The sequence below is a fragment of the Sorex araneus genome, chromosome 3 (genome assembly GCF_027595985.1).
Source record: "Sorex araneus isolate mSorAra2 chromosome 3, mSorAra2.pri, whole genome shotgun sequence".
NCBI classification, from domain to species: Eukaryota; Metazoa; Chordata; class Mammalia; order Eulipotyphla; family Soricidae; genus Sorex; species Sorex araneus.
In genome coordinates, this window is record NC_073304.1 from 216,530,703 (window position 1) to 216,558,574 (window position 27,872).

The 27,872-nt window shown below is 59.9% G+C and overlaps 1 protein-coding gene and 1 non-coding gene across 2 annotated transcripts in view; both read left to right on the top strand.

Moving 5' to 3' along the window:
- Window positions 1-387: 387 nt before the first annotated feature.
- TRNAC-GCA (transfer RNA cysteine (anticodon GCA)) lies at window positions 388-459 on the top strand. The gene has a single exon. It is a non-coding gene; the product is annotated as a tRNA-Cys (tRNA).
- A 2,412-nt stretch (window positions 460-2,871) lies between these two features.
- Window positions 2,872-27,872, top strand: part of LASP1 (LIM and SH3 protein 1) — a 34,854-nt gene continuing 9,853 nt past the window's right edge. Inside the window, exons 1-4 of the mRNA XM_004608721.2 lie at window positions 2,872-3,142; window positions 8,484-8,578; window positions 16,442-16,526; window positions 24,902-25,009. Of these exons, the coding sequence (XP_004608778.1) occupies window positions 3,074-3,142; window positions 8,484-8,578; window positions 16,442-16,526; window positions 24,902-25,009 (357 nt within the window). The 5' untranslated portion in view covers window positions 2,872-3,073. The remainder of the gene's footprint in view (window positions 3,143-8,483; window positions 8,579-16,441; window positions 16,527-24,901; window positions 25,010-27,872) is intronic.

A 27,872-nucleotide genomic window follows, 5' to 3' on the forward strand; every position in this document is an offset into this window, starting at 1 on the left:
CTGGGGCTACAGAGCTGAGACTGGCAAAGATAGACTGGTACTGGAGTTCACAGGTTCTTTTTGCTTTGGGGCCATACCCCACGGTGCTCAGGGCTTACTCCTGGCTCTGTGCTCAGGGATCACTCCTGGCAGGCTCAGGGAACTAAATCAGACACAGGACGGAACCATGTAAGACTAGTGCCCTGCTGGCCCTATTATCTCTGTCGTCCCCACACAAAAGTTCACAGGTTCCTAAAGTATCAGATGCTTAGTTTGCCTTTTAACTTTGTACTTCTTTATTTTTGGCTACATTTAGCAAGAGAAAAAACGTTTCACTCTAATAAGTAACTTTCACGGGAAAAATCTGGGGTTGAAGTTGAACAAATTTACCTCCTCCTCACCAGCAGAGGGGGTATAGCTCAGTGGTAGAGCATTTGACTGCAGATCAAGAGGTCCCCGGTTCAAATCCGGGTGCCCCCTTCCTGTACTTGTTTTACACTGGGCGCTGAAATATCAGAACTTCTTGAATTTAACCACTGAATTTTCTTTGTGTCCTTGATCCTATTTTCCTGTTTACGTGTTCCCTGTACCTGCAGAGTCAGCTCCAGAACAGTGACCCCCGGCTTTCCTCCCGGCAGTGCCAAATAACCCTTTTGAATTTTTTTTTTTTTTTTTTTGAGGGGAGGGAGAAAATCAAAGCATTTCATCAGGGACTCTAGGGGAAGATTAAACTCAAATCCTTGGCCTGGCCAGGATCTCCTCTTTATAGCTTCAGAACAAAACTCCTGTGCTCTCTTTAGGTAGAAGGTGCCAAACTATTTCCACTCCTGAATCTGCTCCAGACCTAGTAAGTTTAAGGGTGATTGTTGTTTACTCTTTGTGTAAAGCATCTGTGCAAAAGCAGGGTACTATTTCCCCCTAGTTTCTTCTGACCAGAAAGACTGCAAGAATGAAACCAAGTTTGAGGATTTATATAATTGCAGACTTTTACAGGACACAGCACTGACAGGAGGTAGAAGGTGAAAAGTGGGTCTGTTCACTCCCGTGCTCAACCCTGATAATAACCTCTAGGCTTGTATCTCTGCGCTAATGTCCAGGAACAGGGTGTGTGCGTGGGAGGGTGGACAGGGACGGGATGTTTCTTGGCTCTGGGTTCGGCACCGGGCAGCAGTTCTGCTCCATCTCCATGCCCAGCTTCAAGGCGTTTTTCACTGTAATGTGAACCGTGGGGAAAAATGCGCCGCAGTATTCCCAGGGGGTTCAGGATGACACAGCTAGATTCCGGGTTTAAAATATCGCAACTGCCCCCTGACCCAGGCAGCCTGCATTGCTCTTTCTCCCTCATTTTTCCTTTTTTTGGGCAAAACCTAGAAGAAGGGAACGCGTTTACTCCCTCTGCAAGTGTTTTTGCCCTGACCTAGCAGGAAACGGCTCACCCAGGCAGCGTCTCGGTCCCCACCTTTGGGTGAGAAAACTGCCTGATTTTGCTCAGAGTGTCCTCCCAGGTCCATCGCACTGTGTCCCCAGAACAAAGAGCAAAGCAGGAGCGTCTCCCTGCGTGTCCCACTCCAGGCCTTCAGGTGCTTTTACAAGCCTTTGAAGTCTAATTCTGACTCATGCCCAAGTTTGGGAACTGCTGAGTTCGTTTGTCAGTTTGCATCAGGATGTAACTCTATTTTTGTAAATTAAAAATGCACTTATGGGTATGCAGTGGGCCATTTTGTTTTTCAAATTCACCTACTCGGCCCGTGTCACAGGCAATGTGAAGGGTGAACAGTCAGGTGGGGTCACTGTTAATTAAGAACATTGAATTTGGAGTAGGGCTGTGTCTGTTTACTCTTCTCCCGCCCCAACCTCAGCAGAAATGCATTGTCAACTTGTATGTGTGTGTGGGGGTGGGTTCTAGTCCCCGGCACCTGGCACCTGGGCTTGTCTGACAACTCTGAGGCCCCAGAGAAATTTCCCCTCCGTCAGTGCCACGCATGCTCTTTGTAGCTAATCGTTCGTGTACCCATCTTTCCCTCCTGCAAGGTGTAAAGCAAACCTGGAATTTTTCTACTTACGGTGAAAAAAAAAATCGAGAGGATTACAAAACCCTTTTTCTTTTATAAATTTAGGATCTAAGGTTTATAAACGTAAGGTCAAGAAATGCGGCACTTTTCCTTGCTGAAGAAAAGCCAACAAAGGGACACCCGGATTCGAACCAAGAAACTCTCAATCTGTAGTCAAATACTCTGCCACGGAGCTACCCCCAGACACCAACGCTGCATTTTGTGACAGCTCTTTTGGCTGCCAATTGTTACACACTGAGGCTGGAGGACAAAATATGAGAAAGGAATGAATGAATGAGAAAAGGAGGACAGGCGCCAAACGGGAGGTGCCCAGATCCAGGATCCCCGGGAAAAACTGCCCAGCAGAGGCGGGGAGGAATGCACGGGCCGGGCCTCGGGAGTCCAGGAGGGAGGGACCAGTTCCGCCCCACAAACGTGGAAAAGGATGTGTGGGGGGAAGGGAGGCGAACTGAGGGGCGGAGCGGGGAGGGGGGGTGTTCAGGTAGCACCGCAGGTCCACGCCAGGTACTGACGGGCACAATCTAGCACCGTGTTCAGGCAGGTCCCCCCTGCTCCATCCTCGACGGGCAAAAGGGTCGCCCGCCAGCGGGAGCCGGGGCGCCCGGACGTGCAGCCCCCCGGACTCCCAGTTCCCTCCAGCGCGGGGAGGGCCCGGTGCCCAGCTGGCTGCTCGCACCTGAACCCCCGGGCGCGCCTGTCCCAGGATCCTTCTCGGAAGCCTGAGGACGCCAGGAGCCCTGGGGACCCCCCTCGGCGCGCAGCCCGGGCCCCGCCGCCGTCCCCGGAACCCTCCCCCGCGCAGCCCACGTCGCCGGGGAGCGCGCCTGGCCGCGCGCGCCCCTGCCCGCGGCGCGTCCCCGCCCCGGTGCAGCCCCTCCTCCCCGCCGTGTTTATTAGGGGAAGGAGGGCGGAGGCGGAGGCCAGTTCCCCAGCTCCAGCCGCGGCCGTCTCGCGCCTGCTCGCTCCGGGGACACAGAAGGCGCGCGAGCTCGGGCGTCCCCGCCCCGGCCTCTCCCGGAGCCATGAACCCCAACTGCGCTCGGTGCGGCAAGATCGTGTACCCCACGGAGAAGGTGAACTGCCTGGATAAGGTGAGCCGCGGTTTCTGCGATCCCCGCCCCAGCCGTGCTCCAGGGAGGAGGGAGGGGAGGCGATGTCATGGGGTGTAAGGGGGACAGAGACACCCCCACCCCCCAGTCCGGAAACCTGGCGATCCGAGGCGTGGCACACGGCCACGGCGGGAGGAGAGAGTGTTCCGTGGCCCGGGCCTGGTGGGGGGGGGTCCGAAGGGGCGTGGGGCGGCCAGGCCCGGGGTGGGGGCTGGGGGGAGGCGAGGGGTACAGGCCCGCCCCCTAGGGCCGAGGAGTGAGAGGAGACCGCCGATCCCTCTCCGCGCCGAGCCAGCGCCAAATAGGCGGAAGCGTGGGGCGCTGGGGGAGGGGGCGCTGGGGGGCGGGGCAGAAGCTGGGGGGGGCCCCCGAGAAACCGAGCACCGGCTCCTGGCAACGCGCGAGTGCTGCGGCTGGTGATGGGGGCTTCGGATCAGGACCCGACCCGCTCCGCGACACCCCCAAGTTGGGACGGCCGGAAGCCTCCGTGGTGGTGCCGTGGTGAATGTACTAGCCGACCCTCTGCCACGGTTTACCCAGCCCCCACCCCAAATTGGAAGCCAGCTCCCCGCGCTGGGCGGCCGGGCCAGGCAGGGTCGGGTGCCGCGCCGAGATCTCCTGAAATTGTGCTCCGAGCCCGGCTTGCAGAACAAAGAACTAACTTTTCGAAGCCGGTTTCCCCAATGGAGGGTGGGGTTGGCTGAGTTCAGGGGAAGCCGAGAGAAGGGGGAGGTGCTGGGGGTGGTGGAAGATGCTTTCTGGAAATGAGCTGGGGTGCGGGGGGGGGGCTTCTGATACGCCCCCTCCCCGTGCTGGACTCATTCATCTGGTTGCCATTGTACTTGGGTGTTCCCTGCAGTTTGGATAGGATCCTGACCCCTCTCCAGCACCCCAGGATCCTTAGGTAGAATCCGTTCTCTTCATCCCCTCCCCAGCCTGCAGGCTTCTCGCGGGGCGGATCAGCCGCCTCCCACGGCTGGCTCGGAGTCTAGTCTCGCCTTTGCATCTTGCCTTTGCGTCTTACCGGCAGGCGTGGGGCGCGGGGGAGAGGGGTAGGGTGTCCTGGGGCCAAGTTCATCGCGCCCTGGAGCCAGGTTTTGTTTGGGAAAGGATAGTTCATCCGATACTATGTAGTCTTATCTCCAACCCGCCCCCCCCTCCCCTCGCACTGCTCCTGCGGCGAACTTTCACCTGGGTCTGGGTGAAGACAAGGAGAAGTACCAGACTCACTCATTCTTCAGAACTTGCTCTTGGAGGAAGGGGCCAGGAGGGATCTGGCCAGCAGGAGGCCTGGCGGGTCGTATTGTTGGCATAAGGGAGGTGGACACCCCCACCCCACCTTCCCAGGGACTTGCACCAGCCTTGTGGGGTGTGGGTGGGGGAACAGAACCTGAGCTTGCAGGCACTGACTGAAGAGCTGGTTCCTGTTCCCAGGATTTTGTTCCACTTAGAAATTCCTTGGGGTCGCTTGTACTGGGAATGAGCGGCAGGCAGAAGCAGCGTCCGTGGTGGGATGGCTGGTCTGGGGAGGGGGCGTGGGCCCAAGGCTCTGCTCTCACCGCCTTTTGAATGGTCTTGGTCTCAGCCCTGGCCACTGTCTGGTGGGTATGATGATGTCACTTCCTCTGAGGTGGGGCTGGGCACTAAAGCCGGGCAGAGTGCCCAGAAGGGGCGTAACTATCCCTACCTTCCTGGGGTACACTGGCCTCCTGTGCAGATACCTAGGGTGTGGATGTGTGGGGAAGGGAGAGGCTGGGCTCTTGCAGGGCGACTCTTGTTCTCTGGCCCCAGTTGGAAGGGGTCATGCAGGTGGTGCCCCTTCTTTAGCACCCTTCCTGTGCGAGGTGGCTGTTTTGGGGTGTCCTCACCTCTTGCACCTGCTCTTCCCAGCCCCTGCTGGCGGTGAGGACTGCTCCCCATCCGGGCCAGGTGCCTGCAGGACCTTACCTGGAAGGGGGTCGCGCTTAGTGCCGGGGACATGGTTTCTGTCCAGTGTCCCCAGGCTTCCTGTCCACAGCTGAAGGTCTTCTCTGGACACCCCCCCCCCCCCCGCCGCTTTCCCTATTTCCCTTTGCACACAATAGTGTCACTTAAGGCTGAGTTTATCCTTGTGTTTGCCCTTTCTCCTCCCTGAGTCTTATCTCAAAGGCTTGGGTGGGTAAAGGCCGAGTCACCTCCTCTGCCCCCACCCGCAGTACCCAGAGTGCTCTGCCCGTCGCAGTGTATCAAGACTGGTGCACTCTGCAATCAGGGTTTGAGGAGAAATAGGGTCTCCTCACTGGCTTTCCCTCCCACTAGTCCTTACTGAGCACCTACTTTGTGCCTGGCTCTCTGAGGGACTGCTGCAGAGCCCCTGGGCTGCGGCTGACCTGCTCGTCACAGGGAGGTGGGAAGCTGGGGCCCAGGCCTTGTTGGGAATCACCACATCTGGGGCCCTGTGTCAGGAACCTCGCCACGTGCCTTTCCCATGACTTGTCGTCCCCAGCTCCTAAAGACCAGTGTGGGAAAAGGTAGAGGATGGGGGATGGGGTGGCTCCTGGAAGGGGCTCCCTTCCTGCCGGCCCCTCCCCCCCAGAGCAGCACCAAGAGCAGTTAGGATTGGCCCCTGTAAGTGAGGCATCCCTGCCGGAGGGCAGCCTGCCCTCTGCCCTCTCATTTCAGGGGGTGCCTTCTAAGTAACCCAGATCCTGGGAAAAAATGGTCTCCCTAAGGTCTGGGCCTTGAGGCAGTCACCCAGCTAACTGGTGGTTCGGGTTAGCTTGGGGCAGTATTAGCACTCCCAGAGGGAGATTCCCCCCCCCATCAGCTTGAGCTCGGGGGAGGAGGGGGAGGTCTCCTCTGACCCCCCTAAATCAGCCCCACTTCCCGGCCAGGGTGCAGGGGGGTGCGGCCAGGTGGCCGACTCTGACCTGAAGCTCCCTGTGCCATCCTGAGCTCCCGGCTTCTCCCCTCAGAGGATCTGGCCCGAGGGGTGCCCCACCACCTTGGCTGCAGAGGAAAGTGCCCCCGACAGGCTCCCGGGCAGGTTCTTTATGGCCCGAGCCAGTGCTTGAGGGCCGGGGAGGAGCAGCAGGCAGGCCCCGGTGCTGGTGCTGCACTTTGCCCCTGAGGCCTGAGTCTGGAATGCTTGCGTGATCTCTTCCCTGGGTCTCCCCCAAAGAAGAGGCTTGGCCTGGTGGTGCAGGTTGGGGCAGGACAATGCTGGGAGTTGGGTGCAGACTGATGCTCCTGCGGGCAGGACCCCAGAAGCAGAGGCGCGAGCTGGCTCCCTCCCCCACAGCCTTCCTGCTCTGGAGCTGAACTGCAGTGTTCTTGAACTTGGAAGGAAAGTGGGGTGGAGCAGGCCCGGGCCTCAGGACAGTTAGATAGAGATCCCCTAATTGTCACCTGCCACCCCATCACTTCCGGCCCCTGTGGTGCTGGCCGCCTCTGACAGCTGTGGACCGCATTCGCCCCTGAAGGCGCTCAGTCCATCTGGCTGCAGGGTTCTGATCCTGAGCCCCAGGGAGGGGACAGGAGCTTGCTGCTAACCCCCCTCCCCCCCATCTCTGAAAGATGTAGGGGAGGCGACTGATGACAGTGGGGACTCTCAGTAGCCTTGGAGTCCTTCCCAAAGTGGCTGTGGTGGGGGGCTGGGTAGGGCTGCTCTTTCCCTTATCCTCCCCCAAGTCAGGGCGGCGGCTTTGCCAGCCCCCCGCCCCGGGTCCCTGCGTGTTTCTGCATCTGTGTGTGAAAGTGGGTCATGGTCTGGATTCCGGAGAATGTTTTTCCCGGCAGGCCCCTGCGGGGTTGGGGGAGGCGGGGGGCCCAAGCAGGGGCCTTGTGGGCTGAATGTGTGGGGTGGTGACAGGACCGGGGCGATTTGCCAGCACCTCCCAGACATGGGCGGAGGCTGCCATGCTGGGGGTCGCTGGGGGGTGGGGACAGCCCTGTGTGGCACTGGCGGGCTCTGCACCCGCAGGAGTACGGGCTGGACTCCGAGATCCGCCGGAAGCGTCCTTGGCTGGCCGCACCACGGGGCAGTTCCTAAACGGGTGGCCAGGAGCCAGCCTGGTGGCCGGCATCTTCTCTGAGCCCCTGGATGCTGGCCTCTGGCTGGGGTTCCGGAGGTGGGGACTCTCGTGACTGCTGGGGGCTGATCGCTTTAAGGCCTTGTTTCACTTGTGTCTTCCCGGCTCTCTCCCCACGGGTGCCACAGGAGGGCATACCTGGCAGTGCTTGGGGTTGACCCCCCCACCACACACGCACACACCCCACCTCCCCTAATCCGGGGAGCATGCAGTGCTGGGGCCAAATCTGGGGCTCTCTTATCCAAAGCTGATGCTTCACCCCCTTCCCAGCACTTCTGCTCCGAGGGCTTGGCTGGAGTCTCAGTGCTCACACCTACCCCCTGGAGCTTGGGAGGGCGCAGTAGAGCGCCACCCAGACCCCGGAGCCCTAACACGCTGTCCTGCACGAGAGCTGCCAGCCCCTGCCCTGTGGGCGCTTGGCGGCTCTGGGCGCTCCTGACTCCCCAAGAATCTGAGCGGTTGGTGCTCTTTCCTCCCCTCTGTGCATGGGACGGGGTGGCAGGGCCTGAGCACGACACACAGCCAGGGCAGCCCCCTCACTTATTTTTGTTTGTTTGGGGGCCACACCTGGTGACACTCAGGGCTTATGCCTGGCTCTGTGCTTGGGGGTCTCTCCTGGCAGTGTTGGGGGACCAGGCGTGGCCAGGGTTCGAACCTGATCTGCTATGTGCAGAGTCTGTGTCGCAGCCCACTGAGCTTTCTTTCCCCCTATGGGTGCTCCTTTGAGGTCCCCTTGAGATGGTGGGTTCCACCAGTGCCTTAGTTGGGAGTACTTCGGATCGCTCTCTGCCTGTTCTCCAGCTAAAGGGAGAGAACAAGTGGGAGCAAATGTTCAAACAGTGGTGAGATCTGGAGCCTGGGACCCCACTCCTGGTGGGGGCTCCTACAGAAAGTGGGGGTTTTCAGAAGTGCAGCATCCCTAGGGGCTTCCATAGAGCCCAGGGCTGGGAGTGGAAACGGGGCTTCCTGCCTAGACATGGCTTCCCCTAGTTCAGTTCCCTCAGAGAGCTGCCTTAGGCTCGAGTTTCTGCCAGCCCTCTACCGCCCCCCCCCCCCCCCCCGTAGGTCACCAGCTCTAATGCGCCCCCACACTGAGCCTCCTGCGGCTCAGGTCTCACTGGAGGGTGGGGAGGGGCGTGAGCCTGGAGCTGTCCCTGCTCCCACAGGCCCGCTGTGGCCTTTGCCCCGTCTTGGGCTCCCCTTCATGAGGTCCTGGTGTCTGACGGGGGTCCTCTCTCTGCTTCTCTCCCCAGTTCTGGCATAAAGCATGCTTCCACTGTGAGATCTGCAAGATGACGCTCAACATGAAGAACTACAAGGGCTACGAGAAGAAGCCGTACTGCAATGCGTGAGTGCGGGGCTGACCTTCTTCTCCCCGTCCCCCTTACTTCTGGCCTGTCCCCTGGAGTTCATCCCCTGGGGCCAGCAGGGCTGTGGCCGGTTCCCTATGGGAGGGGAAGGTGCATTCCCCAGGTGATGTGGCTTGGGAGCGTCTCATTCAGTCCCGGGGTGAGTGGGGACACACATGTGTTCTTGCCACATCCCAGATGGCAGCCTCATGTCCGAGAGTGGTCCAGTGTGTGGACTTCCGTGCGCCCAGCATCTGCCTGCTGGCATCTCGTCCTTTCCTCATTTCCGTCTCCTAACAGCCACCTCTCACCTGTTCTGCCCTGAGTGCCCTGGGGCTGGTAGCCAGGCCCAGGGCAGACCCACTTCTCTGCCAGGTGAAGAAAGTTTCCCAACTTGTCCTGTCTGTTTGGATGGAATCGGCTTGGACTCTGAGAATCTGCCTGGCTTGCTCTGGGGTCTGGGGGTCCCTTTCCACCCAAAGGACACCGCCTAGCCCTGCCGTCCCATCTTCAGGCTGCCCTGATGGATAAAGAGCGACTGCACACTCTTACCTGGCTGGCCTCCGCTCCAGCCCAGAGTTTTCTCTGCCCCTTTCTCAGAGCTGGTGTCCACCCCAGGGGAGTGTGGTGGGACTGGGGCATAAAAGGGGTGGGGAGCTTCTTCAGAGGCTGTCTCTCCCTTCCTGCCCCCCAGTCTCTGGCTCTTTCCACAGCCCCTCCTCACGGGGTTCCATCTCTCATCAGTGCTCGTGTGGATTTCTGCTGGGCCCAGAAGCTACTTGAACCGTGGCCCCTGGGGAGGGATCAGGACTCTGGAAAACCTGCTGGGGTAGAAGGAGGGTCCCAGATTGTGGCCTGCTCCTCCCCCTGCTCTTTTATTAGCTCCCCGGGTCCTCTTCCCCCACCCCACAAGGGAAATGGGACATTCTTCGAATTCTTAAGGACTCACACAAGCCCTGATTCTCTGCCACTTCCTTCTGCCTTGGGGAGTGGGGTGGGGTGGGGTGTGGGGTTCTGCGCCAGAAGCTGGGGCACTTAACCCCTTGGTTACTGGGCTACTTTGGGCTAGATTCTGGGTCCCCCCCATTCCTTGGCAGGGGGGATGGGGGGCGGGGTGTGGGGGGCAGTTGCTTAGCTTCTGCCCCTGGATGAGGCTGAATCTCGTGGAGCCCCAGCAGGTGTGGGACTGCTCGGCGGCCTGGAGACTGCAGGGAGAGATGAGATGCTCATCCTTCCTCTTCTCCCAGGCTGCAGGGTGAGGAGGGGGCCTCCTGCGGGGCTTGAGGGGTCTGGAGGGGGCGCAGGTGAAGCCTTCCTCCCTGGATGCTGCAGACACGCTTGTCCAGCCAAAGGAGCAGCTTGGCCCTACCGGACACACCCTGATTTTCAGCCCTGGCCTCTGTCTGTCCTGTCCTTTGTACCTGACCTCTGGCTGGCCCCGCTGGGCTGTTCTCTGGAAATTGCTCAGAGGCAGGAGGAGGGGAGTCACCTTGCCTGCCAGCCACCACCGAGCCCTGCTCTGGGTCGGCCAGCTAGGCCCGGGTTCAGGAACAGGCCAAGGCAGACCTGCCTGAGTGAGTGGAGGCGCCCTCTGGACCTGCCTGGGCCTCACTGTCCCACTTACTCACGGGGGCGATGACCTTGTGGTGCGGGGCGCAGGCTCGGTGCAGGTGGTGTTCGGCTGTGCCAGCTCATGGTCATGGCTGTGTGGGAGGCCTGGGAGCTGCTGGGGGGTGTCCGGAGAGGAGAAAGCTGCCTCCGCCCCCGCCCCGCTGACCTTTCAACACTGTCATTTGGGTCAGAGCGATAGTACAGCAGGGAGGGTGTTTGCCTTGCAAGTGCCTGACCTGGGCTTGATCCCCGGCATCCCATAGGGTCCCCCGAGCCCCTCCAGGAGTAATTCTGAGTGCAGAACCAGGAGTAACCCCTGAGCATCGCTGGGTGTGAGCCAATAAATAAATAAATAAATAAATAAATAAATAGAACGGAAACAAGATTGAGATTTGAGTGCTGGGAAGAAACTCAGTGACAAGGCTTCTGTTTCTCTCCTCACAGATTTGTTTGAGATGGAGGAGGACTGGGCAGAATGGGGTGGTCCCCCAACACTCTGCACCCCTGTATGTGCACTTACGCCCATGCCCGGTGTGGACCCCTGACATACTCTGCTGGGTGGGCTGGGGGTGGGGTCTGTCCGTGCTCCCTGGCGGTGCGCTTGTGCCCTCCCCAGGGTGGGGAGGAGCCGCTCCTGGGGTTTCTAGGGGGCCGGGTGAGCACTGTGCTGAGGAGAGGCATTCACGGCTTGTGCTGTTTTGCTTTTTTGTGAGATGCAGTTCCTTCCTCACCTGCCCCTCCTGCCCTGGCAGATTTGTCTCTGGACCTGCCCCGATTTGGAGGGTTTTGGGGTGCCTCTTCCCTCATTCTCAGGAATAAATGGAAGATGCATAGGTATCTAGCAGAGTTGCAGGCTTGCAGGCTAAGGGGGTGAGATCTTGGGGTGTCAAGAGGAAGTGGAGACAAGGGTCAGGGCAGAATGGGCGCACTCAATGGCTCCCTCCCTGTTTTGCCCGCTCCAGCCAACAGCACCCCTTCCTGTGCATCAGGAACTGGGGACTCTGTCGGGCTTTCTGTGTTGTTTTGGTTTGGTTCTGTGGCAGTGCCCCTCCCGGCCCACTCAGTGCTTGGGGATCTCTCCTGGCCGGGTGCGGTGGGGGGGGGCCACGTGTCAGAGATTGTATCCAGGACCCCCCTTGCAGAGAGTTTGCCCTGGGCTGTCTCCCCACCTCCTTGGGGGTCCCTGGATTCTGGCAAACTTAGCCGCTCCTGGGGGTGGGCAGCCACGGGATCTGGGCGCTCTCCACCTCCTAGAATTCCCTGCCTTGGACCAGTCATGTGGGATCAGGTGTCCTGGGGGGATGAAGGTAGCGGGAGAAGGAGGAGGGTGTGTTGGGGGCCAGCTGTGGGGCCCCAGGGAATCCTGCTCACACGGAGACCCTACTCCCAGCTACCAGAGGCGTTTTGCTTCCGAGCCAGCACCCCCCCCCCCACTGCTTCCCTGAGTATGCCCCACCTGCCCCCGCCTGGCGGCGGTTCACTCCTTCCCTCTGCCTTGTCCTTGGGCCAATCTTCCTGCCTGACTGGGCCCCCCCCCCCCGTGCCCCCAGAGCTGCGGGCTTGTGGCGGGGAGAACTGGGCAGAAGGGGACCCTCAGCAGTGTTCCCACGGGGGCAAGGCGGGGCCTTCTGGAGCCAGGATGTCAGGCTGAGTCCCCTCACTTCTGTTCCAGACTCCTGTGGCTTTGCTGCGTTATTTTTGTCCTTCGCTGGACAGAGCTGTGGTTTCTGAGGGGGAACGGAACTTTCAAGCTGAGGGGACTGTTCTTGGGGTGGCTTTCGCTTTGTTTTGCTTTTTGCTTTTTTTGGCTTACACCCAGCAATGCTCAGGGGTTACTCCTAGTTTTGCACCTAGGAGTTACTCCTGGCGGTGCTCAGGGGACCATATGAGGTGCCAGGAGTTGAACCCCAGTCAGCCACTTGCAAGGCAAACTAACGTCCTCCCCGCCATACCGCCATACTATCACTGGCCCTTGGGGTGCCTTTTGCACAGTTGATGGCAGGAGCCTGGTGGGGCTGTGCTATGAGTTCCCCGGAAGCCCTGTGGGGTCCCTGTGCCCCGTCCTCACCGTTCATTTGAGAGGGGGACGGGGTCTTAGGTCACCCCTCTCCCAGGGCTCAGGGTAAGCACCCTCCTGTGTCCTCACAGGCCCTGCAGGAGGCTCACAGTGGACCCCCCACCTTGGCATAGGTTTGAAGGACAGATGAGCTCCCCGCCAGCCTGCCAGTGCCCCTCCCCGAGGCCCGTGGCGGGGGCGGCCCATCTGAGCACTGGACGCGGCTGTCCTTGACCCTGTGCTTGAGCCTCAGGGTTATCGGTTCTGGGGACGCAGTGAGACAGACAGTGCCTCTTCTGCTTCCCTGGGCCTGTGGCACATTTCAGCGTGCGTGTGCAGGGACACTGGTCTCGGGTGGTGGCTTTGTCTGTCCTCTGGAGCTGCCAGCAGCTGCCTGATTGCCCTCCCCCTGCCCGTCCCTGTCCTTGTCCCCTTCCCCAGACTCCCGCCCTTCCTGCGCACGCTCCCCTCCTCCCCTGTCCAGATCCTGCTGTGGGTGAGGGGAGGGGCTGGCCCTGGGGCCCACCCTGTGGAATGATTAACCAGGGCCACGGGAGGGACAAAGAAAGTGCTGTGCTGGGGACCCAGTTCAGGGCGGGCTTGGGACGGCTGGTTTCCCCCATCCTGCCCTCCCCACCCCCACCCTAAGGCCCAGTGGCAAGGAAGGAGTTGTGGGGCCCCCCTCAATGGGTCTCACACCCACCCTGGTGTTCTCACGTGCCAGAGGGGCGGGTGGTGGCAGCGTGGGGGCAGAGAGGGCCCAGCTCGGCTTCCCACCAATTGTTTCCAGCAAGACAGTGGGGGAGGGGCATGCCCCGACCTCCCTGTCCCCACCCTGCTGAAGTCAAGCCCGAGCCCCCCCACCTCCCCAAGGGGCCTGGGCGTGTCCTCGGGGTTCCTCTGCAGTTGAGGACACTCCTGCTGCCCTGGCTCTTCCCCACCCCCACAGACTTCCCTCACAGGCTGCAGCTCCTGCCTGGAGCTGAGGATGCGGTTGCCATGGGAACCCGAAGCGCAGTGAGCTGGGGACGGGGAGAGGGAGAGGCAGGCGGCTCTTCCAGGGCTGGGGGCTGCGGGGAGGGGATAGGGCTGACCCAGTGGGAGGAATATAGCGGTTGCCACTGCTTCTGTGTGTCACCTGCTGCCTGTGGCCAGGGCTTGGGGCTCAGGAGCGAGGGGGGCAGGTGACTGAGAGAGGGTAACTCCCAGGTCCTGATGAATCCAGTCATCTGAAGCTGGACTTGAGTCCGCAGATCAAGTCCCTCATGATCCAGGCAGCACCCCCTTGGCCTTTGGATGGAGTTCGTGTTCTGGCTGGGGGCGGGCAGGGGCTGAGTTCTGGAAGAAATGAGAAGTCTTAAGGGAGGATGGGGCTAGAGAGATATAGTTCAATGGGGAACGCACCTGTCTTGCACGTGGCTGACCTGGGTTTGATCCCTAGAAGCCCATATAGTTCCCTGAGACCCTCTAGGAGTGACCCTGAGCACAGAGCCAGGAGTAAACCCTGAGCATCATTGGGCGTGGCCCCCAAACAAAAGAAGGATGAGATGTGTACCAGCCAAGCCCAAAGATGCTGTCGGGGTGAGGTTGGGGGTGGGTCCCCTGGGATGTTTCTGGCAGCAGAGAGAAGGTGTGGTATGCACATGTGGTCGGGGCCTTCACAGGGTATGTGTGCAAGAGCCCTGGATTGGCGGCATGGACAGTCGTGTGTCGGGCCCGGCTGCTGCCCTTGGCCCAGACGGGATCTCCAGATTTGCAGACTGGCCGATGAGGCATCCCGTGTTGGCGCGTGCTCCCGAGCACATCTGTGCATCCAGTGCTGCCCTCCCCCACCCCAGGATCCCTCACCCTCTCGTGCCCAAGGCTCTGCTGCTGCACCCCTGGGCCTGCAGGCAACAGCCTGGCACACGTCCCCAGCAGCTTGCTGGGAATAGCTCCTGAGCACGGCTGGGTGTGGCCCACAAACTGGGGAAAAAAACCACCCCAGGCTTTTCCCCACCTACACGGCCTTCAGAAGGGCATCTGTGTGTGTGTGGGGGGGGCACATCTTGCAGGTCCCCCTCCTCAGCCTCAGTGCCTGCCAGTCCTGCTGGGACTGACTTGGGTCTCTCTTGCTGGTCTCTTTCTGGTCTGTGGGAACAGGCTCCTCGGAGGGCTGTTCCCTCCCTGACACCGCTCAGGCCTTTGGAACTGGCCTTACAGCTGTGGGTGGCCTGGCTGGCCCCACCGCCGCCACCTCCCCTCCCCCCAACCACAGCCGGCACCCCACGGGGCTCTCACAGGCTGTGTCTGTTGTCAGCGGCAGGCACCTGTGCTTGCTCTTCATCCGCTTCCCTCCCTTGGCCAAGGAAGGGAGAAAATTGGGGGTCTGGGCCCATGTAGGAGGCAGGATGGGGTGGGGGTGGGGCTGCCTTTGAGGTGGGGTGCAGTTGGAGTCACCCAGACCCTGGACAGTGAGTCTTGGCCCCCAGGAAAGAGGATTTTCCCAGGGCTGTCCTTCCCCCACCCCTCCACCCCATTGGCCCATAGCAGGGCCTGGCTCAGTGCCCCTTGTCGGGGGGAGGACACCCCCCACTTCTGCCTGCACAGTGGAGGCCAGACGGAAGTCGTGGGCTCACATGTGGCTGACTCAGGGTGGCGGCTGGCTAGCACCCAGGGTGGGAAGATGCCCAGAGGTGGGAGGGCAGCTCGTGCCCAGCCCCAGGGTGTGTGGGCTTGGAAGATGAGCCTGGTCAAGGCACAGTGCCCGCCTGACCTCAGGCCGCTTTAGGAGGAAACGCCCCCAGACCTTGCAACAAGCGCACAGACCACAGGCTGGTTTTGGGGGGAGGGGGCTTAGGCAGCAGTTGTCAGTGGAACATGGAACATCAGCCATTGGAGCTTGGGATGCAGCGTGTAACAAAGCACACCCCCCCACACACACCACACACATGCACACATGCACACACGCACACACACTCACTCACTCTCCTCTTGCAGTGGTGAGAGAGTGAGCTCAGAGGAATGATGTGATGAATCTGCCTCGTTGGGGTTTGAACCCAGGGCCTCGCACGCGCAAGGCTGGTGCCCTCCAGCCGAGCCACATCCTCAGTCAGAGAAGTCCAGCACTCATGGTCAGCCGAGTGCCCGGTCTCCTCCTCTGGCTGATTAGTTGCCAGCTGCCCTTCTTTCCTGGGGCTGGACACTGCAGGGTCACTCCTGGACGCTGGCCTTGGGGAGGGTCTGGGATTCTTCCTTGTTGACCTGCCCTGAACCTCAGTCCCCCACCTCTGCCACCGGGAGACAATGGGCTCTTGGTGGCCAGAGCGAGAGCACAGTGGAGAGGGCATTTGCCTTGCACATGGCCGACCCAGGTTTGATCCCTGGCATCCCCTATGGTCCTCCAAGCACTGCCAGGAGTAATTCCTGAGTGCAGAGCCAGGAGTAACCCCTGAGCATTGCTGGGTGTGACCCAAAAAGAAAAAAAAAATGAGAGTTTATTTGGACTCTGGCATGGACAAGGAGCACAGAGCACCTTATTATCTCTCCTGGGCCACCACCAGCTTGCTGCCTCCTTTCCGACCTCCAGGTCATTGTCCCGCCTGCTGTTCCCTCCAGCTAAATTGTGAAGGTTTGAAAGAGCACATTCCTTTCACTCACCTCACCTCCTCCAGGAAGCCCCTGGGACATGCACTTCTCTCTCCCCAGTTTTGTTTTGTTGGTTTAGTTTGGAGCCACACCCTGCGGGTGCTCTGGGCTTCCTTCTGGGCTGAGCTCTGGGATCATTCCCGGTGTGATGGTGGGGGGGTGGGGGGGACCTTTTGAGGAGCTTGGGAGGGTACCTGCCTGGGTCAGCTGAGTGCAAGGAAGCCCCCTGCCCTCTGTACTGTCTCTCTTAGCCCTCCCTCCCCTTTTCATCTCTCGTGCCTGTCCCTCCTTGCTCTCCCTCACCAGGGCTGACCTCCCGCTCCCGGCTTTTGCTCTGATGTGTCCTGACCCTGCCCGTCTTCCCCCCAGCTGGTGGGGCCCCCAGCCTCCCTGTGTGGTCAACTCCAGTAAGGGGCATCGGGAGTCCCCAGAGGGTCCCCGGGGCCTGCGTTGGCCTTGCCGTGGTCTCCCTGGCGGCCCATGTCTGTGATCCTGGGGGGGGGAAGAGGAAGCTGTCTGAGGGAGCTGGACGTGCCCCCCAGCGTGACCCCTGTTCTCTCTCCTGCAGACACTACCCCAAGCAGTCCTTCACCATGGTGGCCGACACCCCGGAGAACCTGCGCCTCAAGCAGCAGAGCGAGCTCCAGAGTCAGGTGAGGGCGGCCGGAGGGAGGCGGGGCCGGAGGGAGGCGGGGCTGGGCGCCAGATAGGGCCTGGCTCCTTCCCTTGCGGTTGCTCTGCGAGTCGCCCCGCCCCCGCCCCGCGCCCAGTTACCTCATTTCCCGACCTTACAGGGAGAGGGGGGTGAGCCAGCTCCCACTTCCTACCTGGGTGGGCGGGACTGATTTTGCTCAGGGAAACTTCGTGGGTGTTCCCCTAAGCACCCTTCCCTGGAAACTGCCCCCCCCCGCCCCCCCCGCCCCATGACCATGATGCCCCCAACTAGAGGTGGGAATTGGAGTCCCATGTCAGCCCCAGGTGCCCAGCAGCCCGGCAGTGGCCCTGTCCCAAGATGTCACCTTCTTCTTCTTCTTCTTCTTCTTTTTTTTTTTTCCTTTTTGGGGTCACACCCGGGGATGCACAGGGCTTACTCCTGGATTTGCACTCAGGAATTACTCCTGGCAGTGCTCAGGGGAGTATATGGGATGCTGGGAATTGAACCCAGGTCTACCCGCTGTGCTATCGCTCCAGCCCCCCAAGGTGCCTCCTTGCCCAGAGCATATACTGTTTTTGTCTCTGGGGCCTGTTGCTCAGCCCCCAGCCAGCAACTGTTGGGGGGGGTGGCACGGAGTCTGCCTGAGCGGCTCTGGGTTATGCTCTCTGACCCCACATCCCCCCAGGAACCCTCTTAGGGTCAAGCCTGGGCTGCACAGTGAGGTGGGTTAGGACAAAGACTCCTTCGATGGAGACCATATAACCCAGGGGCACCTGGGCCTCAGAGGGGATCTTCCTCCTTCCTCTGGTCCCTGCAGTGGGGGCTCCTGTGACCAGTGGTGGCTGTCCCCGGCCGGTCCTAGTGGCCCAGTGGTCTGCCCAGACTTGCCAATCAGCCAGGAAGGAGCTGCAGTTCCTGTTGTACAGATGAGGAAACTGAGGCTCAGACTTCCAGTGGTAATTGAGCTCGTGACCGTGTTAAACTGCACATAGAGAACCTCTAGCCCGTGGGCCACATGAGGCCTGTACATGCTGAGGCTCAGTGTCCACTAGATGGACATGCTGCTCTGCTGCCATGGCCCGTCTGCGTGCTGTGTGGTCTGTAGTGTTGTGATGAGCGTCCAGGTGGCCTTTGCTATTCCCCATCACTGGCTTGAAGCTAGTGTCCAGCTCCTGGGACACTTGACGGAGGAGGGAGTAGAGGTGGGGATTCTGGTTCCCTCTTCCATCCAGAGAGTTTTCCCCATCCAACGCCGTGTGGAGAACTTCCCGTCTCCATCATAAATGTAGGGGAGCTCCTTATGCTGGGGAGAACATCACATATTTTAAAAAGCTGGGGTGTGGGGGAAACAGGTGGAGAGATTGTATATGGGTAAGGCACTTGCCGTGCTTGTGTCTGACCTGGGTTTGATCGCTGAGCACAGCCGGGAGTAAGTCCTGAGCACCCTGGGCGTGTGCCAAAACAAAAATGAGGGCCACACCTCGCGCCTGGGGCTTATCCCTGACTGGGTGCTTGGGAGCCACTCCTGGCAGTGCTGGGGGACTGTGTTGGGCCAGGGAAGGAACCTGGGCCCCCTGTATACACAGCTGCGTCCTATCCTATTTACCCTCTCTGTGCCCCGGGGAAGAGCTTTTGTTTGTTTGTTTTGGGGCCACACCCAGCAGTGCTCAGGGCGTACTCCTGGCTCTGTGCTCAGGGGTCACTCCTGCAAGGCAAGTGCCTCCCTGCTGTACTGTCTGTCGGCTTAGAACATTTTTTTCGTTTTAGTTTCAGTGCTCCGGGCTTACTCCCAGTTCTGCTCAGGGATCTGGTGGTGTTCAGAGGCCCAGATGCGTTTCCAGGAATGGGCCGGGCGTGCCTGTGCCCACGGCAGCGCCTCACCCCTGTGCTCTCTCTAGCCCAGCCCGCGCCTTTGGTGTCTTGCCTTCTCTTGGCCGGATGGGAGTATTTGAGGAGGGAGACAGACGGAGGGTGCTGGGCAGTGGGTTTGAATTCTGTCTTCACTGCACTGAGTGAGACTCAAGCCCGTGTTCCCGGTGGTGGGGACCCAGAGGGGAACATGGGTCTGAGGAGCAGCTCCCCTCTGCCAGTGGTGTCTGACTTGCACCAGCCCAGGAGGGCCTGGAGGCCCAGCTGGGGAGAGGACAGGCTGGGACAGCCCCACAGTAGGGCCATTCTGTGTGTGTGTGTGTGTGTGTGTGTGTGTGTATGTGAGTGTGTGAGTGAGATAGGTGTGTGATATGTGTGTGAGGCCCTGGAGTGTGGGTATGTGTATGGTGTGTGTGTGTGTGTGTGTGTGTGTGTATGTGAGTGTGTGAGTGAGATAGGTGTGTGATATGTGTGTGAGGCCCTGGAGTGTGGGTATGTGTATGGTGTGTGTATGTGTGTGTGTGTGTGTGTGTGTGTGTGTGTGTGCATGCCCTTCTCCCCTCATCCCCTTGCCCCTCCCCCACGTGTGTAAGAAACCCTGGTGTGTGTGTGTTTGGGTGACCAACCTTGATTTGTGTGAGTGTGTGTGTTGAACAGGCCATGATATGTAGTGTATGGCTCACGTGTGTTTATGTGACAGGGCCTGATGTGCGTGCGCACGTGCTTGTGTGAGTGTTTAGGTGACTGCCGTGGCCCGAGGCAGCTGGGTGAGGGCAGCGGTTCCTGAGTGCAGGACACATCAGAGTGGCTGTAGCCAGAGACCAGCGTTCCCGGAGCTGAGGGGTGTGTGTGGGTGGTGTGTATCAGACGGGCCAGTGGACACGCACACACCCCAACTCCCAGGAGGAGAAATTCAAACCTGGCTGCTTCCCGTGGCCTTTGTTGTTCCACAAAAGCTCAGCTGCGCTCTTTGTGCCCCGGAACCTGAGCCTGAGAAGCGGAGTCTGGGGCGGCCGCACCCACCCCGCCCTGTCCTGTCCTTCGGGAGCAGCTGGACGGGTGCAGGGCACAGTTCTGCTCGGGAGGGCCGTGTCCTCCGCCCCCTCCCCAGTGTCACGCCTCTCCCGGGTGATGTCTTCCTTCCTCACAGCCCTGAGGAGCCGGGGGGGCTCTGCCTGTGCCCCTGTGCCCGTGACACACTGAGGTCGAGGCCACGCCGTGTGCCCAGGGCACAGTGACCGAGTCTCAATATACAGAACGACAGACCAGCCGCCACGAGGGCGCGGGCAGTTGGGAAGCAGGTTCCCAGGCTCTGGCTGGCAGTGACAGGTGGGGTCCTGGAATCTGCATTTTGACCCCCGGGTGCTTTGGGCGAGCACGACTGTTCTTGGAGTCACACGGGTGGCTTTGGGAGGTGGCTCCTGCCCTGCAGGGTGTGGCCCGGCCTGCGGAGCCCTCTCTCCGTGCTGATGAGGCCGGGTGGGGGCACGAGGGGGACGGGTATGGAGAGTCACCGGTGCCCCATTTCTGCCGTGGACACTGGGGCTCTGCTCTGCAGCCAGGCAGGGGGTGGGGTGGGCAGAAGCTGGGGGTGCTGCGTCATTGGGGCCAGATGGGCTGGGCCGGCCGCTGCCTCACTCTTTCCGGACTGGGCTGTGCTCTGAGGTAGGAAGGGCCCAAAGGCCGCCTGGCCTCGCCACCCCCAGGACAGGTTTTGGTTCCTGTGGCCGTGGGGGGCAGGGCTGCTGGCTTGGCGGTGGCTGTGGAGGGGAAGTGGAGGCTGCCCGCTGCTTCCCGGGCTCTCAGCTGTCTCATCCGAGCTCTCCAGGCCCCCGGCTGCCTTGGCCCTTCTCTCTCTGTCTCTGTCTCTGTCTCTCCCTCTCCCCCACCTCTCTCTTTCTCTCTTACTCTCGCTCTCACTCTCTTGCTCTCTCTTGCTCTCTCTTGCTCTCTTTCTCTCTCCCATCTCTCTCTCTTCTCTCTCCTTGTTTTTTTTCTCTCTCTCCCCCTTCTCTTCCTCTCTCTCTCTCTCCCTCTCTCTCTCACTCGCTGCACTCTGTCTCTTCCTCTCTCTGTCTCTCTTTCTCTCTCTCGTGTGTTTCTGCCTCTCTGTCTCTGTCTCTCTGTTTCTTTGTCTCTCTCTGCCTCTCTGTCTCTTCCCTCTCTCTGTTTCATTCTCTCTGTGTCTCTCTGTCTCTCTCTCCAAGAAGCTACTAGAGCTATTTCCGGCTGGTTTTCCCAGTGCCCTGTTGGTTCCCAGAGTCCTTCCTGCATGCTGGCCACCCCAGAGCTGACCAGAAATGACCCTGCCCCGCTGAGGCTCTGATCCGGCAGCCGCCCCTCGTGCCCACCCCAGCACCCAGAAGCTGTGGCCAGCTGCAGTTGTGAGGAGGGGGATTCTCCTCTGGGGGCGGGTCCTCCCGAGCAGTCCTGGGGGGCCCATGGTCACTTCCTGACAAAAGCCACTGGGCCGGCCTGTTCAATGCTGGAGTGGACGGTCCAGAGCTGCTTTGGACCCAGTAGTAGCTGCGGGTCACCAGGGCGCCCCCAGCCGTGTTCAAGGGCCTGTGCAGTGCAGGGATCCAACGTGGGGCTTGGCGTGTGTGAAGCACGCGTTCCCGTCATGTGAGCCACCCCCTGGCCTCTTCGTTTCCCATCCAGCCCCAGTGGAAAGTGCCTGTGGGTGGGTACCACCCTTCTCAGAGGCCCTATGACCAGCTGGGGAGGAATCCACAGCTACTGGCCTCGTGACCCCGGGCAGGTGACTGGGTCTGTCTGATGCGGGACCTCTCTCTGGCGGGTGTGAGAATGCTTATCCAGAACATTCTCTGGTGTGGAGGCAGTGCCTGAGCAGTGTATGGCCTCTTGGGAAGAAGAAGGCCAACCCCCCACGCTCTCCCCCCCCACACACCTCCTCCCCTCCCAGCTGGGCATGGGGAATCTGGGGACGGCTGCAGGGACTCTTGTTTCCTCCTTATCTTTTGTTTTGGGCCACCACCAGAAATGGTGCTTAGGGACAGGTTGGGTGAGGTTCTGGGGTACCCCTCCTGGTGGTGCTGGGAACCCTGCCAGGGCTCCAGTCTGGGGCTCCCCCGTGTGAAGCGTGTCTCAGCCCTGAGCCTGGCCTCCGGCCACACAGTGCCCTTTGGACAGTTGCTCCAGCACTGCCCTTTTCCATTTGCTCTCCTCTGCATCTGCGTGTCTCCGATTTTCTGATTTGAAAGGGGATTTCTCTTTTGTTCAGAGGGGGTGTTGCGTTACTGGGCCCAGAGAGATAATAGAAGGCTTACACGCAGCCACGCCTGCTTCAGTCCCTGGCCCAGCTTAGAGCCTGGGGCCTCTAGGTGTGGCCTCCAGCCCATATCCTCCATTGCCCACCCCCTCGAAAGGGGGTGATTTACAGAGTATGTGGGCCCAGCTTGTGGTGGGCACATACTAAGTTAAAAATATGTAGAAATATTTCTGATCAGTAAAAACACTGGAGAGACAGTACAGTGAGGAGGGCACTTGCCTAGCACATGGCCAACCCAGGTTCAATCCCTGGCATGTTATATGGTCCGCTGAACACTGTCAGGAGTAATTCCTGAGTGCTGAGCCAAGAGTAACCCCTGGGCATTGCCAGATGTGGCCTAAAAACAAATGAACAAAAACAGTGGAGGGCGGGGGCAAGAGATAGGACAAGACAGGATTAGGTGTTTGCCTTGTACCTGATCCACCTCGCTTTGGTGCTTGGGTCTGCACACCGTTCCCGGGACCGCCAGGAGTGAGCCCTGAGTACTGCTGGATGTGGCCCCCAAACAAAACAAATCATAAAAACACTATTTTGAAGTCCTGATTTTAGCTTTTCCTAAGATTCAGCAGGGCAGTCATTTTCCAAACAAACTAGGCTGCTTGGAGATTGTGTCTATCCTCCATTCATGTCCCACGCATCCTCCCCAAGCACGTACCTGCTGTGTGCTGGGGCGGGTGATGTGTGGCACAGCTTGGGAGGACCCCCGGCAGCCCCCCACCCTGAAGTGGTTTCCTGGGTGATGGTGCTCTGGGCAGGAGGGCTTGGCCCGGGCGCGGTGGTTCCAGAGTGACCCTAAGTGACCTTGGTTTCCAGGGGAGCCGAAGGGCCCTGCCCACCCTGGGGCTCACGCCTCTGCCACCTGCTCACCACTCCAGCCTTTCAGGAACTTTCTGCACCTTGATTCTCCACAACCAGGGCACTTAGACGTTCCTCAGGGACCCGGGATGAGCGGGGCTTAGACTCAGTCCTCCTCAGAGGCTCTTAGTTCCTCGGCGGAGACCCAGAGAGGGGGGATCCCTGCCTGGTTCAGGGGCCCACCGAGCAGGCTCTTTCCTGCCTGTGCTTGGGAACCAGCTGGTGTCACTGCCCCGTCGCCATGGCGATTCTCCGGCATGGGGGGGCCTGACCCTTGCCAGGCCAGGAAGTGGAGGAGGGCGTGGGGCTGGCAGCACTTGTGTGTTGACAAAGCACTTTCACACTCACCCTTATCGTCTCCGCTCTGCTCCCCACCGGGGATTTGCAGCTTCCCTTAGGCCCAGGCTGGGGCCAGCAGCCGTCTGGATTGATCCTCAGATTGATTGATCCTCTTGCCGGGGAGCAGGAGGCTGGGGGACCTTTGACCCCAGACCACTTAGGGAGAAGGAGCCCGTGAGTGTTCTGCTCCTTCTGACTTGAGCTGCTGTTGGCGTAGGGAAGCCCCTTCCTATTATGTCAACAGATTCCTGTGAAAGCCCCATGGGAAAACCAAGACCTCAGAGGCCTTGGATTTGGGGTTGCTATGGGGCTACTTCTCTCTTTATTTATTTATTTGTATTTTGCTTTTGGACCATGCCTTCCTGTTAGGGTTACTCCTGGGTCTGCATCAAGAATTACTCCTGGTGGTGCTGGGGGACCGTATGGGGTACTGAGGATCAAACTCACCTGGGTTAAGTGCGGGCAAGGCAAAAGCCCTGCCTGTAGTTCCATCACTCCTGAGGCTACATTTTTTCTGGTGCCAAATGCTTTGCCTTCCCTGATGCCCCCATCCCACTGCCGGTACCCCCAGCCCTGGGTTGCTCTGATGGCCCAGGACATCCTGGAAGAGCAGAAGGGGTGCAGTTCCATGCCTTTGGGGTGAGCGGGTGTGTCATATCTGTATCCACTGGAGTAACTTCCGGTCTGAGGGATCCAGCGCCTCCCGGCCTTTGTGTTAAATCTGGGTCAGAACAAAGGGGCCGAGGAGCTTCTGTGCAGAAGGAGAAGCCCCTGGACACAGCGGGGCCTTGGGCCCCTGGGGCCGAGCAGGGTCTGACAGGTGCAGTGGGCTCAGGGCCACCCCCAGCTGTGGCCGGATGTCTCCCAGCTCGGGAGCCGCGCCTCTGGAAACTCCCGAGTGCTGGGCCTCGTGTCCCGGGCTGACCTGCCCCGGGACAGTGCAGCCCCGGGAAGGAAGTCCAGGCAGCTGTTGGGGTGGAACAGCTGGCTGTCAAGTGTGCCTCGAAGTCTCTGGAAGCTGTGCAGCAGCTCCGGGCCCCAGGGGCCTTCCGGCTGTGCCCTGCTCTTCAGCCTTCCCCGTCCAGCTCCTTCCAGCATCAGCTCGTCCTTTCTGATGTCCAGCTTGACTCAAATTTTCTATGGAAGATGGAGGGCCGGGGTCAGGGGGATCAGTCCTACAACTTGCACCCCCCATTCTGCGAAGTTGTCTGCCTCCCACCTTGTCTCTCTGTCTTGTTCTTCTGCCTCAGAAAAAAAAAAAAAGGAGGCCTCAAGGGGCTCTGGGAAGCTGCCGGGTCCTAGTAGAGGCTCACTGGATTTTGGGGGGTGCAGATGGACATACGGCTGGACACCAGTCTTGTCTGTCTTTGGCACAGCCCTCACCCAGCTAGTTCATAAAAAATCCCTTGATGGGGGTGGGGGCGGGGTGGCTGGAGCCATAGTATAGTGGGTTGGCCTTGTACGGCCGACCCGGGTTCAATCCCCGGCATCCCATAGCTTCCCCGTGCACCACCAGGAGTAATTCCTGAGTGCAAGCGAGGAGCAACCCCTGAGCACTGCTGGGTGTGGCCTAAAAATAAACAAACAAAATCTCCCTTGGGTCCAAGGCTGCGGTGTTTAGGGGCCCTGGAAAGAACCTTCTTCCAGCAGCGCTCGTGCAGGGTGGGTGTGGGGAAGGGTTGAGTGAGGCAGGCCAGGGCTTGTGTCTGGGGGGCTGTGGAAGCCCTTGCTGCCACACTGTCACCTTGGGCCTGGGTCTCTGCCTCCCTGCACTCAGTCTCGGGCACCGTGAATAGGAGCATGTCAGGGTCCTGGAAGACCCCGGGCACTGTGTCTGCTCCCTCGACCCATCCCCTCCTCCCCCCAGGCACTGTTGCAGCTGCTGCTTCTCTGGTGCTTCCAGCCAAGGCTCCTGCTTGGCGTTGGCTGCAGGGGGAGGCCCCACAATGGGGACCTCGCTGGCCAGGGTTCCATAGGTGGCGCTGACCCCATTTCTGTCCCCTCTCACCCACCTCCAGGTGCGCTACAAGGAGGAGTTTGAGAAGAGCAAGGGCAAAGGCTTCAGCGTGGTGGCAGACACCCCGGAACTCCAGAGAATTAAGAAGACCCAGGACCAGATCAGCAACGTAAGTTCCGCCCTCGCTGCCAGGGCCCACGCTGCCTGTCCACTGGGCACAGAAGAGGCAGATTCTGGGGTCCCTGTTCTCCTGGCTGGGTCCGCCAGAGGGGGAGGCAAAGGCGTGGGGTTCCTGGAGACCTGTTTTCTGAGTGCCCCAAATGTATGCCCTTGGCTTTTCTGTCCTCTGGGGAGCGTGTGTGTGGCCCAGGCAGGGCTGGCCTGAGGGGGGTGGAGGGTAGGGGGTGGGGGGATGGGGAGGTTGCCCCACCCCCACTCCCAAGCCCTGTTTAGGGTTTCTCTCCCCCTCCCCGTGCTCTGCAGGCACACTGTATTGTGTGAGCACAAAGGTCAGAGCCAGAGCTGACACCGCCCCCGTCACTTCCACCTCCCTGCTCTCCACCCCCTCCTCTGCTTGTCCTTCCTTCCTTCCTGTGTCAAAACCCCAGCCAGCCGCACCCCAGCCTGGTCAGCTTCGGCTGTGTGTGTGTGTGTGTGTGTGTGTGTGTGTGTGTGTGTGTGTGTGTGTGTGAGAGCAGGGTGGAGAGGGGCCCCGCAGCTTCGGCTGTGTGTGTGTGTGTGTGTGTGTGTGTGTGTGTGTGTGTGTGTGTGTGTGTGTGTGTGTGAGAGCAGGGTGGAGAGGGGCCCCGCATTCTGCAGAGGATCGAGCCTGTGCAGGGGCCTGCGGACGCGTGGGGCCGGGTGTGCTGTGAGGCTGCAGCTGACCCCTGCACCAGCTCCTGGCACGGAGCTGCAGGGGTGCTCCCAGCTGGGCTGGCAGGGCTCACATGTGAAGAACCAGGCGGGCCACTGTCTTTATGTGGCACAGGCAGGGCTCAGCGAGCTGCCCGCTGTGGGCCCTCGGTCTCGGGTGGTCTTACTGACCACAGGTTCTCCACCCCACCTTCCCCCCCCCGCCCCCCGACCATGTCAGGGCATTCCTTTCTGCTTTCTTGCTTTCTTGCTTCCTTTCTTGCTTTCTTTTTCTTTTTTGTTTTTGGCTTTGGAGTCTCCCCCGGTGGTGCTCAGGGGTCACACCTGGCTCTGCACTCAGGAATCCTGGCAGTACTCAGGGGACCATATGGGATGCAGGGGATTGAACCCAGCATGTGTTGGCTGTGTGCAGGGCATGCCCTCTACCCGCTGTATCGCATCCCTGGCTCTGAAAAGACTCTTGAGACCTGTGTTTCCCGGTGTGGGTGATACCGGCCCTGTGGGCTGCTGTGGGGAGCCGTGGTAACCTCAGCTACCGCTGAGCACTGTTTCCTGTGTGTATATTCTGTGTACCGCTGTCAGGGCGAGAGCGTACTCTGCACGTAGGAGCTTCAGGTTCAATACCTGGCACTTTCTGGTCCCCCTAATTTGTGAGAGTGACCCCTGAATACCAAGTCAAAAGTGAGAGCACCACTTTGTAAAATTAACAAAAAATTTTTTTAAAGATGAACATTTTAGGGGGCTGGAGTGTTAGCACAGCGGGTAGGGTGTTTGCCTTGCACGCGGCCGACCTGGGTTCGATTCCCAGCATACTATATGGTCCCCCAAGCAGCACCAGGAGTGATTCCTGAGTGCAGAGCCAGGAGTAACCCTGTGCATCGCTGGGTGTGATCCAAAAAGAAAAAAAAAATTAACATTTAAAAAATCTTATTGTTCTGCTTGAACATCATGGGGGTCAGTCCTGGCGGTACTGAGAGGGCCGTATGTGGTCTCTGCCAGGGATCAAGCTGGGGTCGGCCACATGCAAGCAAGGGCTTTGCTCTTCACTCTTTTTTTTTTTATTTATTTTGTTTTGTTTTGGGGGCCACACCCGACAGTGCTCAGGTATTACTCCTGGCTCTGCTCTCAGCAATCACTCCTGGTGCTGCTTGGGGGTGACCATATGGGGTGCTAGGGATAGAACCCTGAGCGGCCGCATGCAAGGCAAACGCCCTGCCCGCTGTGCTATGGCTCCAGCCCTCCCCTCCCTCCGTTCTTTACTCCCTCCTCCCTCCACACACACATTGCTTCCTCCCCAGACACTCATGACTTGCCCTGCCCCCCCTCTTTCTGCTTCTAACCTGTGGATTTTTTTTCTTTGGGGGAGGGGCCAGAACGAGCAAGTTCACTCATCCTGTTTCCCTTTCTGGACCGCGTCCAGAATATTCCACAAGCAGCTGATTGCACCCGGCCTTCCTTCCTCCCCCGCCCCCCGTGAGTGGAGGTGTAATGTCTGAGGAGGCTGGTAACGCACCGAGACCCAGACACCCACACCTCAGGAGATGGCTATCTCAGGCGCCCCTTGCTGCCGGGGAAGTTACTGGAACCTGATCTGGTGCTGCCTTTGGAGCTTCGGCTGGGACTGCGGAGCGGGGAGACTTGATCTGAGAGAACCATGAGGGTCTGTCAGATGCAGACCTCCAGGCCGCCGGACCCGCCCCTGTCTCCAGGCCCCCTGGGTCAGTCTCAGGAGCGGGCGCAGGCACGGCTCTGTGAAGCTGCCCTGCGTTCCTGGGCGGCCGCGTTTCCGGAGAGTCAGGAACGCTTCTCCAGGTCCTGACTCGGGGGGTGCCGGGCCCGGCCGGGCCCGGGAGCCCCCGGGATCTCCTTTCCCTCTTCTTTCCCGTTGTGGTGCCGGGGAAGTGCCAGAGGGGCCCACACCTTTGGCTGTGGCGTTCACACACTCAGCCGGGGTCCTGGACTTTGGTTTCTCTCTAGGGGCCGCACCCAGAGGTGCTCAGAGGCACATTGTGTGGGGACCAAGGCCAGGGCCTTGCACGGGCGGGTCACGCTGCGGGATCTCTCTCCCTGCCCACAGAGTTTTATACATTGTTAGGGTTTGTTTTTTTTTACCCCGTCCACACCGGCAGTGTTGAAGTTTACTCCTGGCTCAGTGCTCA